This window comes from Cervus canadensis, chromosome 3 (assembly GCF_019320065.1).
Source record: "Cervus canadensis isolate Bull #8, Minnesota chromosome 3, ASM1932006v1, whole genome shotgun sequence".
NCBI classification, from domain to species: domain Eukaryota; kingdom Metazoa; phylum Chordata; class Mammalia; order Artiodactyla; family Cervidae; genus Cervus; species Cervus canadensis.
This window is the reverse complement of record NC_057388.1, coordinates 100,122,595-100,136,349: the sequence shown is the minus strand read 5'-3', so window position 1 is coordinate 100,136,349 and position 13,755 is coordinate 100,122,595. Positions and strand designations below refer to the sequence as shown.

The window sequence follows — 13,755 nt, the reverse complement described above, 5'->3', positions numbered from 1 at the left end:
TGCCTGGGACCAAGAGGGTTAAGAGAAAGCTTCATTTGGGGTTTTTATCTCTAGAAGCCTGACTAGCATAGGCACTAATTTGAAAGCTTGCTGTCCCAGCTGGGAGCCATGAACTTCAACTCTGCAATGCTGAAGGAGCCTCTGAGGTTGCAGAAAAAGTGAAGGGTATGGAGCTGGGATTTGGTAGGAAAGAAACAGAAAAGGGAAACATCAGCCTGAAGAGAGAAGCAAAGGAGACATAGGGAAGGGCGTCGGGCATAAACCCAGCCTCGCCCAGAGCAGCAGTCCAGCTCACACATCATCTAAGAGACTGCAGGACAGAGCAGCGTTCGTAGATCAGCTGACCTGGAATGAGAGGTCAGATTCCTGGGAACCAGCAGAGGCAATGACATCAGAGCAGTGATGTCCCTGCCTCACCTCCAATCAGGGGAAGGAGGCCCAGAACCCCAGCTCTCAGAGAAGCAGAGCTCCGAGCAAGGAGACACAGACAGCTCTGCCCCTCCTGCCATGGGCTGCAGCCCCGTCTGCTGTGTGGCTCTTTGTCTCCTGGCAGCAGGTGGGTCCTTGGCACAGGAGAGAATCTGTGTTCCTAGGCTGACTGCCTGAAACCAAGGCACCATCGGCTTCTCTCCTGCGGTGTTTCTCAGCCCCATCTTCTTCCCCCACAGGCCTTGTGGATGCTGGAGTCACACAAATCCCAAGATACCTGATTAAAGCAAGAGGACAGCGAGTGACCCTGGGATGCTCCCCTGTCTCTGGACACCTCTCTGTGTACTGGTACCAACAGGCCCTGGGCCAGGGCCCCCTGTTCCTCATTGAGTATTACAGGCAGGAAGTGAGGGGAGAAGTACAGCTCCCGGATCGATTCTCAGCAAAACAGTTCAGTGACTCTCGCTCTGAGCTGAACTTGAGCGCCTTGGAGCTGACGGACTCGGCCGTGTATCTCTGTGCCAGCAGCCCAGACACAGCCCTGCATGATCAGGTGCCTCTGGCACAAAAACTCTCCTACCCCAGCTCAGGAAGTGTGGTGAGGGTGACTGCCTGCCTTCCAGGCCTAGATAGATCCGATAGTCTCTCCCAGACATTCTTCTTCTGCTGTGTTTTAGTGGTCCCAAAGGTCATCCTAGGTAACTATTATTTTCCCTGTTTATACATCTGAGTGGAACTGACTTGCCCACGTCTCATATTTCATTCCTTTCAGAGCAAGGTATTTGATTCAAGTCTGTCTTCATCTCTTGTGATCTTTGCCCCCCCAAAACTGTCCCCCACAAGAATAAATAATAGACACACACACACAAATACATACACACACATGTTTTAAAGCAATTGGCTCACACAGTTGTTAAGGCTGGTAAGTGCAAAAGCTGCAGGCTGGTCTGGTGCTACTAGAGACTGCGGGGGAACTGATGTTTAAGTTCAAAAGCAGAACTAGTGGCCCAGTGTGAAGGCCATGAACTGACAATTATCTCTTACTTGGGAGAGGATCAGTGATCGTTTGTCTATTCATCTCTTCTCCTGGTTTCATGAAGCCCACCTACATTATGGAGGGTCATCTGCTTTACAAATTAAAATGCTAATCTAATCTATTATTAAAATTTACCTATTAACATATTACCTTTTCGAAAACTACCCCTTTTAGGAGCACCCAGAAAAATAAAGCTAAATATCCATGGCAGAGTCTAGTTGACATATTTTATTAGTCAGGACACCGTCTTCCAGGGTTTCACAAGAATTTAGTCGCATGAAGTCCCTGACAGGTAACAGGACTCTGGATTTCTTGAGCCTTTTGCTAATCTCTGACAGCCTCCTCTAGTGCTTCCTAGGTACTAAAGTAGATATGGACACAGTGTGACTTCAAGCCCTATACTTGAGGTCTTCAGATGTCACAGGAATGAAAGTAATTGTGCTTGCTGGTTCACTACATGAGATAAACAGAGCATGTAACTTACCCTCAGGCGTTTTTACGTCAACTTTATTGGCATATGGATTATAGTAAACATTTGAATAATGTGAAGTTTGGGAGCCCTGACCCAGCTCTATCCCTGATGTAAAAGTTTCTTTAAAATTCAGTCAACCTGCTGTATTTATGATTCCAGAACAGCAGATTCAACCAGACACAATTGTGTAGTACTGTGAAAAGTGACAGTGAAAGTTACTCAGTTGTGTCTGACTCTTTGTGACCCCCATACAGTCCATGAAATTCTCCAGGCCAGAATACTGGAGTGGGTAGACTTTTCCCCTTCCGGCAGATCTTCCCCACCCAGGGATCCAACCCAGGTCTCTCCCATTGCAGGGAGATTCTTTTCCAATGAACAACAAGGTCTGTAGTTAGCATCTATTAAAAATTCCACACAAAACTGGACCCAGGAAGTTCAAAAAAGTGTGTTTCGAGGGATCCTCTGTATATACAATAACATTACAAACTGTACAGTGAACCAAAGAATGGTTTTGATCAATCCATCTGTATGTGCCCCTGGATCATTCGTCTATAAAGACTGAGAACATTTCATCACTAGAAGTTCTCTCAGGCCCCCTTCCCAGGCCTGTCTCTTTCCCTGACAGTGAACAGTATGATTTCTGTTGCTGTCATTCTGTTTTAAAGTCCTCTTTAGCCCAGAGCTAAATATTTAAAACATTACTCCTGGAAAGGATTATGGATAAGGACTTTCTTGAAAGCATGTGAGCACCATATCCATGTCAGGGACTATCCTATCTGGAGATGGATGGTTTGGAAAATGACCATCCAAAGATCTTCCCTGCCGGTATAAGCTTTTTTTTGTTTTGTTTTTAATTACTTATGCGCTTTCATAAATTTCTTTTCTCATGCACACATTGCCTGAAATGATTTTATGGTGCTCTTTTGACAGGAAGTCCTCATTTAGGAAATTCCTTTAAGGTCCCATGTGAAACACACACAACAAGGCTTCCTGTGCCCACACTGGTGCTGGGACTGAGCAGGCAACCAGAAGCAGCAACTAGGGTGAGAGATCATCTCATGTCAGGAGAAGCCTGCCTTTGATTTGACCCCAGCTACAAGTCACAAGAGTTGAGTTGAAAAGTTCCCCTTTCTGCAGCGGCCTGGCCTGGGCACTAGTCTCCTGTGTTGTGGGTCCCACTGTCTCTTGGGCCAGTGACACTCTGAGCACAGGTGTGGATCCCATGGCCTTGCCAGGCCCCAATTCAAGGCTTGTTTTTGTGGCTACAACATCGGGCTCATTCCTTGCTTCTGACTTTAGTTTCTGTGTTTTTGTCTCTGAGGCCCCAGGAATGGTTAGTCCCTCAGACCCAAGACCTGAGACCAGCATATCAGGAGATCACCACGGTCACCTACTCATGACCAGGTGCATGATATTCCGGTTCAGAAATTACTGAGAAGTTGGAAATCACAGCAGCAGAGCATAGCAGCTAGTACAGGGTCCTTCTAAATGTGAGGTCTGTGCACCGTGATAGTCTAGGGTCTAGGATGTCAGTTACTGAATGGCTGCCACGCTTCACAAGGAAGTACTCCCATGCAATGAATGTCTCACGTAGAATCGGAGCTTTTCTCCTTTGCCCGGGGTCAGCCATCTCTCCCGACATCCCTCCACGTCTGGACGCCTTTGTGCCAACGTGTCATCCGTGGTGCTGGGCAGCCAGCTTCTCTCCTCCAAGCAAGGTGGGCACAGGCCTGAGGTGGTTCGGCCTGCTGCCCCCCCACCCCTCAGACACCAGAAGACGTGCTCAGGTGAGCATGACGGCGTGAGCCTGCGTTTGACAGGCACCCTGTCAGTCGTGAATTAATAAGCAAAGGAGCCCAAGGATTCCTCAAGTGTTGATGAGCCGGCTCTAAGGTTGGGGAAACAGATCCAAAATCATTGTGGGTGGAAGGACATGAACAAGACTGTTGTCAACTAAAGAAAGTAGAAACATGAGGGATTACTCGGGACACGTGAGTCCTAAAGGGCAGCAGGAAGCCCTGAGGAATTTCCCTGAGATTCAAAACCACAGAAATATGTAGATAAAGAAAATGAATGTATGTATTAATGAACAGCTATTTCTGGGATAAAATGTACCTAAAGTTGTGAACAGTTTTATGGAAAGTTTACAAGAACTTGTAAGGCTTATGTTCATTGAGCTGGATGGGTCTCCCTGTTGTGACCTGTTCAGTTCGTTCAGTTGCTAGGTCGTGTCCGACTCTTTGCGACCCCCTGATTGCAGAATGCCAGGCTTTCCTGTGCATCACCAACTCCTGGAGGTTATGCAAACATATACCCATCACGTCGGCAATGCCATCCAACCATCTCATCCTCTGTCGTCCCCTTCTCCTCCTGCTTTCAATCTTGCCCAGCATCAGGGTTTCTTCAAATGAGTCAGTTCTTCACATCAGGTGGCCAAAGTATTGGAGTTTCAGCTTCAGCATCAGTCCTTCCAATGAATATTCAGGACTGACTTCCTTTATGATGGACTGCTTGTATCTCCTTCCAGTCCAAGGGACTCTCAAGAGTCTTCTCCAACACCACAGTTCAAAAGCATCAATTCTTTGGTGCTCAGCTTTCTTTATAGTCCAACTCTCACATCCATACGTGACTACTGGAAAAACCATAGCTTTAACCAGATGGACATTTGTTGGCAAAGTAAATGTCTCTGCTTTTTAATATGCTGTCTAGGTTGGTCATATGTGAACTGTTCACTTAGGATCATTTCTGATTTGAGGCTCTGGAGGAGGGGGCATGGCCCCTTTAGTGACAGGTTGGCTCTGGGGCCTGGCAGGGACAGGGACATCTCAGAAGGACTCCCTGGAGAGCCCCTCTCCCCTCTCATCCACACTCAGACCAGAGGGCCCTCCAACTGCCCCGCCCCCGACACGAGCCCCTGCCTCCTGGGCTGTGTGGTCTTCTGTCTCCTGCAGGCAGGTGAGTCCTGGGGGCAGGGTCCCCTTGGGGGTGCCAGCACTGAGCATGTCCACTGTGACTGCAGCATCGGTCCTCCTTCTCCACAGGGGCGGTCCACGCTGGTGTCACCCAGGACCCCAGATTCCAGGTCGTGAGGACAGGACAGAGCGTCACACTTAACTGTACTCAGGATCTGAGCTATAGCTATATGTACTGGTACCGACAAGACCCGGAACACGGGCTGAGGCTAATCCATTACTCAGTTATCCCTCCTGCCACGGAGAAAGGAGACATGACTGACAGGTACATTGTCTCCAGACCAAACACACAGAAATTCCCTCTCACGCTGGAGTCTGCCAACGGCTCCTAGACATCTGTGTACTTCTGCGCCAGCAGTTACTCCACGGCGCTGCACGGCTACCTCCAGTCTGTGCAAAAAGATGAGGGAAGCCCTGCGACCTGGAAGTAGGAGAGCCCCTTGCAGGCTTCTCGCACGCGGAGCCTCAGAGCCCAGGGCCACATGCCTGTGGTGTGACACGGAGTGTGCAGTCTCCTATCACGCCCAGCTGCATCTACCTTAAATACAGTGCACGGTTGGCTTTTTTAATTTCAAAGTCTTATAACTTTAATAATCAATGGGTTAATATATAATCTCTGTATATAAATCCATTACCTAGAATTAGTGATATTTAATTAATGTATAAAATCAAGAAATATGTGGATCTGACTAATCAGAGGGATCTAAGGAATGCAGTGTCCCAGGCTGTATTCCCCTGAGCTCATCAGAGTGTCTGTATTGAAGGTCTGTGTGATTCCACCTCAGCATGCTACTGCCAGTGAAATTATTTTCTTCTTAATGGAAATGTTGGTTTCTACAGTCTTTTACCTCCAGAGGCTAAGAGGGAATTTGAAGACCAATCTGAAGTCAGCCAGGTTGGGAAGACAGTAGAACAACTGTGTGTGTGTGTGTGTGTGTGTGTGTGTGAGTGTGTGTATTCAGGGTGTGGGGTGTTTACATTCCTGCTTTAGACAGAAGGCACAGATCTATGAGACTCTGGACCTTTGGCCACTAGGAGGCGCTGTGGGCCCACGGTAATCAGGGGACTTGGGAGGGGTGGAGATTCACCCTGGGGAGGGCAGCTTTAAGGAACCTTGGCTACATGCCTGCCTGAGAAAGCAGGTTTGAGATCCCTGAGATCCTGAGGTTCCAGGACACATGTGACCAGCACAGACTCCTCACTGCCAGGGAAAGTGGGGATGTGCCTGGATCCTCAGGATGTGCCCAGGAGATGGTCTCCTGGAGCTGCAAGGGAAGTGGAGGTGAAGGGGTTGGGGTGGCTGGTGAGGGCTGTGTGATTGTCAGCTGATTGCCTGGTGATTCCCAGCCAGGTGAGTGCCTGGCTGAGTGTTAGGCAGGGCCAGGCAGAGGACAACAAGCTATGTTGTGGGCATATGGGGACATGGGAATGGTGCACCCTTCACACCCACCCCTTGTTCAGGGTCTGTGAAGGGCAAGGAATGGTATAGAGGGCTCAACTTTGGTCCTGGCAGGGTGTACAGTGGGTAGGGAACTTGCAGAAACACACAGCTGTGACGTCATAGGCAAATGCTCCAATCAGGGAAGCAGGAGGGTGGGCAGTTTACTCCACTTACCCTAGGAGACCCGCCCCCAGCCAGCAGCAGTCTTGGGTTCCTGATGCTGCCATAGGCGCCAGGCTCCTCTGCTGTGTGACTCTCTGCTTCCTGGGAGCAGGTGACTCCTGGACACAGTGTGGGAGCTTCTGAGATGTATTTGCCTCCCTGAGATAGAAGCCCGTCGGTGAGGGCTTCAGCAGGAGGCTTCCCTGTGCTCTGCCCTCAGCTTTCTTGTGCTCCCCAACAGGCCTGGTGGATTCTGAATTCACCCAGACCCCCAAATATCTGATCAAATCAAGAAAGCAGCAAGTGAGGCTGAGATGTTCCTCTGAATTTGGACATCGCTTTGTGTACTGGTACCAACAGGCTCTGGGCCAGGGCCCCCAGTTCCTCATTCAGTATTACAACAGGGAAGTTAATGAGAAAGGAAACATATCAGATCGATTCTCAGGAGAACAGTACAGTGATTTTCGCTTGGAGCTGAACTTGGGCTCCTTGGAGCTGACGGATTCCACCCTTTATCTATGTGCCAGTAGCCAAGACAACGCCCTGCATGATCAGGTGCCTCTGGGACAAAAACACTCCTGCCCCAGCTCAGGAAGTGGTGGTGAGTGTGTTGACTGCCAGCCTGGCAAGCCCAGTCTCTGGTGGAGTATACAGTCTTCCCCAGATGTTCATTTCTTGATATACTTTAATGCTCACAAAGATCATGCAAGATAAGTAGTATTTTAACTGTTTATATATCTGAGTGAACATGATTTGCCCAGATCTCATACTTCATAATTATTGCAAGGACTCTGACTCAAGTCTCTTCTCAACACCTGTGGTGACTTGCCACGAATGTAACTGTCTCCCTACAGAACAAATTAGATATGCATAGGGGTTATGTGTAACAAGATTGAATTTGGGGCTCTAAGACATGAACTTTCATTCAGTGAATGGCGGTCCTGCTTCACAAGGAGGTATTCCCATGGAGGAATCTCTCAAATAAAAACAGAGCAGTTTTTGTTTATTCTGGAGTCTGCATCTCCCTCCATGTCCCTCCTAAGTCTGCATTCCTTTGTGACAATAAGTAACCCGAGCTGGGCAAAAGGCTTCTCTCCATTCAGAAAGGTGGGTCACAGGCCTGAGGGTATCTGCTTGCTCCCTCCCCAGACCTGGGAAGCAGGGGCTCCTGTGAACTTGAAGGAGCTGTACCTGCCTTTGGCTGGTGGACCAAATGCCAGTGAATTGATAAGAAACAGACCAAACAATTCCTCAATGTTGATGAGCTTGTGATAAGGGTAGGATCAGACACCTGGAGAAACATGATAGGTGGAGGGACATTCTCAGGACTGCAGGCAATTAAAGTGCAAATAGGCCTTGAAGTCCTATTGGGACACATGAGTCATAAGGGGCAACAGGAAGCCAGAAGGATTTCCCCAAGACTTAAAACTACAGAAATATGCAGATAAATAAATGTAACGTATGTGTTAATGAAAAATTATCTCCGGACTAGAACATACAAAAAATTTGATCAGTTTCACGGACAGATTACAACAACTTGTAAGGCTTATGTCCGTGAGCTGAATGGGTCTCCCTGTTATGAACTATTCACTCAGGTTTGATAGCTTCCATTAAAAGGTGTTGGATTCATGATTTCCGAAGACGATTTAGCTTCAAGACCAGGGACCAGTCTTGATCAATTAAGAGATTTTGTGTAGCTGAGTTTTTTTAACATATAAAAAGGGACAAGGAAATCTTCTGACATAGACATCAAAGGGGGAGGGAGAGTGCCACCGCTTGCTAGTCTTATCAAGGCCTTATATAGTTTATCAGATCCATTCACAATATACATCTTAAATTAACAAGATTAGAACTGACAATAGAAAGTTCTCACCAAACACACTTACACAAAATATATCTTAAGATAACAAGATTAGTTAGATGATTAGTTAGATTAGTAAGGAGAAACATGTCCTCCAGCAAGATAGGTCCCTCTATTGACTAACCAAAGCAATGTAGAAAAAATGTTTGTTCTTTGCTCCTTGAGAGTCCTGGATCCCTTTCACCTTCTCTAGGGCTCTGGATTTCTTTCTCTTCCTTGGGGGCCCTGGACTTCTTCTCAGCCAGTCTAGGAAGTGACACTCTGAGGTTCATCTTTGATTTGAGTCTCTGGGGGAAGGGCGTGGCCGCCTTATGGGGCAGGTCTGCTCTGGGGCCTGGCAGGGACAGTGACATCTCAGAAGGACTCCCTGGAGAGCCCCTCTCCCCTCTCATCCACACTCAGACCAGAGGGCCCTCTGCCTCTGGTTCCCCGCCCCTGCCATGAGCCCCTGCTTCCTGGGCTGTGTGGTCTTCAGTCTCCTGCAGGCAGGTGAGTCCTGGGGGCAGGGTCCCCTTGGGGGTGCCAGCATGAAGCATCTCCGTTGTGACTGCAGCATCGGTCCTCCTTCTCCACAGGGGCGGTCCACGCGGGTGTCACTCAGGACCCCAGATTCCAGGTCGTCAGGACAGGACACAGCAAGACACTGAAATGTACTCAGGATTTGGGTCATGATCGCATGTACTGGTACCGACAAGACCTGGGACACGGGCTGAGGCTGATCTATTACTCAGCTGGTGTGCCCAGTAGCGAGCCGGGAGATGTGCCCGAGGGTTACAGCGTCTCCAGATCAAACAAAGAGAACTTCCCTCTGACATTGAAGTCTGCCATCCGCAACCAGACATCTGTGTACTTCTGTGCCAGCAGTTACTCCACGGCGCTTCACGGCCACCTCCTCTCTGTGCAAAATGTACTAGGTGCCCACGAGCTGGCTCCCAGCACCAGAAACCTTAGGCCTTTGTGGGACACGTGCCTGCAGTGTGACCCTGGGTGTGTGGACAACGCTGCCCCAACCTCACTCCCACGCCTCAGGACCATGGGTCCACCATCGGTCTCTGTCTTTCCGCTGCATCCTCCCTGTGAACCAGGAAGATGCTTCCCCAGCTCTGACTCCTAGTTATCACCTGAGCCTGAGACCTCTAGGAGGGAAGGATGTTGGTAAATTAGATTTAAATAGGCCCTCCTCAGGCCTATTTACCTCAGGCACTTCATCAATGTCTCTCTGGAAGGGTCTCCCCCAGCCTGACTCTCACATGCTCTCTTCTCTTGCCCACCTTTCCCAGGCAGGCAGGACATTCCTCTCCCCACCTCTCTGCATCAGCTCCCTGGCCCTCTCTCCCATAGCCACAGGCTCCTCCCTCATCTGCCTCAGGTCCCTTCTCATTTCTCAGGGAGGCTTCTAAAGTGGCCCCTCCAAGTGCTCTGCTTTGAGCAAGCTTGATGGAATCATCAAAGAGAAATCAATTTCAGTTAATCACCAATCATCCAAAAACTCATGGGAGTTCATCTCAGGGGGACAGATGATCTTTGTGTGTTCTCCCACCACCCCACCTGCCCTGTTTTCCTTAGCATTCATCTAACCAAGGCCAGGTTGCCACCACCTGGCGCCCTCATCAAAATCTTCTCAAAGTCAAAATATATCATACATCACCCCCATTATATCAAGATTTTATAAGTGCAGAAATAGATGAGATCATGTTTCTAAAACTCCTATTAAAAGTTTTATCTAGAATTTGATAATGCTCAATTTAAATACACAATCTGGAAATATATACATCTGATTAATCAGAAGTACTTATGGAACACATGTTTGCTGGCAGATTCACTTGAGATGCTCAGAGTATTTATTCAATGATTATATATTTCCATCTTAGATAACTACATCATTATAGTGATGCTACAATCATTTCTCTCTTAGTGAAAAGTTTGGATCATAAAGTCTTCTGCCTTCAGAGGCTAAGAGTGGATTTGAAGATACACCCTATCAGCCAGGCTAGGAAGGCAGTAGAACAGATGTGTGTTTGTGTGTGTGAGCGCGCGTGTGTGTGTGTGTCTGTGTATGTGTGTGTGTGTCTGTGTGTGTGTGTGTGTCTCTCTGTGTGTGTCTGTGTGTGTTTGTGTGTGTCTCTGTGTGTGTGTCTGTGTGTGTCTGTGTGTGTGTGGTGTTTGTGTGTGTCTGTGTGTGTGTGTCTGTGAGTGTGTGTCTGTGTGTGTGAGTGTGTGTGTGTGTGTGTCTGTGTGTATGTGACTGTGTGTGTGTTTGTGTGTGTCTGTGTGTGCATGTGTGTCTGTGTGTGTGTCTCTGTGTGTGTCTGTGTGTGTGTGTGTGTGTGTGTGCAGGGTCCTGGATTTTTGTACCCTTGCTTTCAACAGATGGTGCAAATCCATGAGACCCTGGACCTTTGGCCACTTGGAGGCACTGTGTTTAAAGGTAAGTAGGGTGTACTGGGAGGGGTTGAGAATCTCTCTGGAGAGGGCAGTTTAAGGGAACCTTGGCTATATTATGCTTGCATCTGGGAACAGGTTTGAGTTCCCTGAATTGTTCCAAGACATATGGAACCAGCACAGACTCCTCCCTGCCCAGGGAACTGGGGACGTGCCTGGAACCTCAGGATGTTCACGGTTGTATTCTGGATCAGCATGTGAGGAGGAGGTGAAGGGGCTGGGGTGGTTGGTGAGTCTTGGGTCTGAGTGTCAGGCAGGGTCAGGCAGAGGAGAACAAGGCATGTTGTGGGCACATGGGACCAGGGGAAGAAACTCACCTCACACCCAAACTTGCTGAGCGGCTGTCAGGACAGGGAAGGGCATAGAGGAGCCAGCCCTGGGTAATGCTGAGGGGTCCAGGGGACAAGAGCAGCCAGCAGAGACACAGACCAGTGACGTCATAGGCAAACGCTCCAATCAGGGAAGCAGGAGGGTCAGCACTTACACCTCTCACCCCAGGAGCCCCGCCCCCAGCCAGCAGCAGCCTTGGGTTCCTGATGCTGCCAAGGGCTCCAGGCTCCTCTGCTGGGTGACTCTCTGCCTCCTGGGAGCAGGTGAGTCTGGACACAGCGGGGAGCTTCTGAGATGTTTTTTCACCCTGCGACAGAAGCCCGGTGATGAGGATTGAAGCAGGAGGCTTCCCCTGTGCTCTGCCCACAGATTCCTTGTCTCCCCCTACAGGCCTGATGGATTCTGAAGTCACCCAGACCCCCAAGTACTGGATCAAATCAGGAAAACAGCAAGTGACGCTGAGATGTTCCCCTGAATCTGGACTCCGCTCTGTGTACTGGTACCAACAGGCCCTGGGCCAGGGTCCCCAATTCCTCATTCAATATTACAACAGGGAAGTTAGTGAGAAAGGAAACTTACCAGATCGATTCTCAGGAGAACAGTTCAGTGATCTTTGCTCAGAGCTGAACCTGAGCTCCTTGGAGCTGACGGACTCCGCCCTGTATCTCTGTGCCAGCAGCCAAGACACAGCCCTGCGTGACCAGGTGCCTCTGGGACAAAAACACCCCTGTCCCAGCTCAGGAAGTGTTGCCCCGTGTGTCAGCTGCCAGCCTGCCAAGCCCAGTCTCTGGCAGAGCGATAGACTTTCCCAGACATTCATTTCTTTATATGCTTTAATGCTCACTAAGATCATCAAGATAAGTATAATTTTAACTGTTTGTACATCTGAGGGGACGGGAATTGCCCAGATCTCATACTTCATAACTTACAACTAGGCTTCCGCTCAAGTTTGTTCTCAGCACCTGTGGTTCCTTTCCTCATGGAAATGGCTCCATACAGAGGAAAGTCCATATCCGTGCTGGGCTCTGTGTAACAGAGACAGTGTGGGGCTGTAAGATATGAACTGTTACTCAGTGAATGGCAGCTGTGCATCACAAGGAGGTATTCCCATGGAAAGGATCTCTCAATAAATAAAGAGCATTTTTCACTTACCCTGGTGTCTGCCACCTCTTGCCCTGTCCCTCCTACGTCTGTATTCCTTTGTGCCAATATGTCATCTGGGGTGGTGGGCAACCAGCTTCTCTACACCCAGAAAGGTGGGTCACAGGCCTGAGGGGGCTCTGCTTGCTCCCTCCCCTGACACGAGAAACAAGGGCTCCTATGAACGTGAACGAGCTGTACCTGCATTTAGGTGGTGGACCGTCTGTCAGTGAATTGATTAGATAGACCAACAATTCCTCAAATGTTGATGAGCCTGCAGTGAGGTTGGGAGCAGATTCCTGGAGAAACATGGTAGGTGAAGGGACAATCTCAGGACTGTGGTCAATTATGCAGAAATGGAACCTTGAAGTCCTACTGGGTCACATCAGTCATAAAGTCAAAGCGAAGCCAGAAGGATTTCCAAAAGATTAAAAACTACAGAAATATGCAGATAAACAAAAGTAATAAAAGTATTAATGAAAAATTATCTCTAGACTAGAACACACACAAAAATTTAATTAGTTTGACAGAAAGTTTACATCTACTTGTGAGGCTTATGTCCATTGATCTGGATGGATCTCCCTGTTGTGAACAGTTCACTTAGGATCATTTCTGATTTGAGAGTCTGGGGGAAGGGGCGAAGCCCCCTGAGCGACAGGTCGGCTCTGGGGCGCGGGCAGGGACAGGGACATCTCAGAAGGACTGCCTGGAGAGCCCCTCTCCCCTCTCATCCACACTCAGACCAGAGGGCCCTCTGCCTGCCCCGCCCCCGCAATGGGCCCCTGCCTCCTGGGCTGTGTGGTCTTCTGTCTCCTGCAGGCAGGTGAGTCCTGGGGGCAGGGTCCCCTGGGGTGTCAGCACGAAGCATGTCCACTGTGACTGCAGCATCGGTCCTCCTTCTCCACAGGGGCGGTCCACGCTGGTGTCACTCAGGACCCCAGATTCCAGGTCGTGAGGACAGGACAGAACGTGACACTTAATTGTACTCAGGATCTGGGTCATAACTATATGTACTGGTACCGACAAGACCCGGGACTCGGGCTGAGGCTGATCCATTACTCAACTGTGGCTTCCTCCACGGTGCAAGGAGATGTGCCCGACGGGTACAGCGTCTCCAGACCAAGCACAGAGAACTTCCCTCTCACGCTGAAGTCTGCCAACCGCTCCCAGACATCTGTGTACTTCTGCGCCAGCAGTGACTCCACGGCGCTGCACGACCACCTCCTCTCTGTGCAAAAAGACAGATGAGCGCCCTGCAGCCTGAACACTGGGGAGCCCCTTGCAGGCTCCTAGCACCTGGAGCCTCGGAGACCACAGACACACTGGCAGCATAGCCAGTAGTTTTAGATCTTTGCTGGCACAGACCTGACAACAGGGCCTCATGGACAAGTGTCCACTTTCATTCTCTGTCTTTTCACCGTAGCTCCCATGTGAGCCTAAAGATGCTAGCCAGCTCTGACTCCTAGTATC

General features: G+C 49.4%; 4 gene segments (V, D, J or C); all 4 read left to right on the top strand.

The window, feature by feature from the left end:
* The first annotated feature begins 507 nt into the window (after positions 1-507).
* Positions 508-5,340, top strand: LOC122437868. The segment is given in 3 exon segments: positions 508-556; positions 669-1,027; positions 5,242-5,340. Coding segments are annotated over 3 exon segments (507 nt in total).
* A 3,440-nt stretch (positions 5,341-8,780) lies between these two features.
* On the top strand, positions 8,781-9,487 carry LOC122437867. The segment is given in 2 exon segments: positions 8,781-8,862; positions 8,949-9,487. Coding segments are annotated over 2 exon segments (588 nt in total).
* A 1,269-nt stretch (positions 9,488-10,756) lies between these two features.
* On the top strand, positions 10,757-12,523 carry LOC122437866. The segment is given in 4 exon segments: positions 10,757-10,801; positions 11,276-11,408; positions 11,536-11,849; positions 12,497-12,523. Coding segments are annotated over 4 exon segments (519 nt in total).
* A 532-nt stretch (positions 12,524-13,055) lies between these two features.
* LOC122437865 lies at positions 13,056-13,533 on the top strand. The segment is given in 2 exon segments: positions 13,056-13,108; positions 13,193-13,533. Coding segments are annotated over 2 exon segments (390 nt in total).
* The last annotated feature ends 222 nt before the right edge of the window (positions 13,534-13,755 follow it).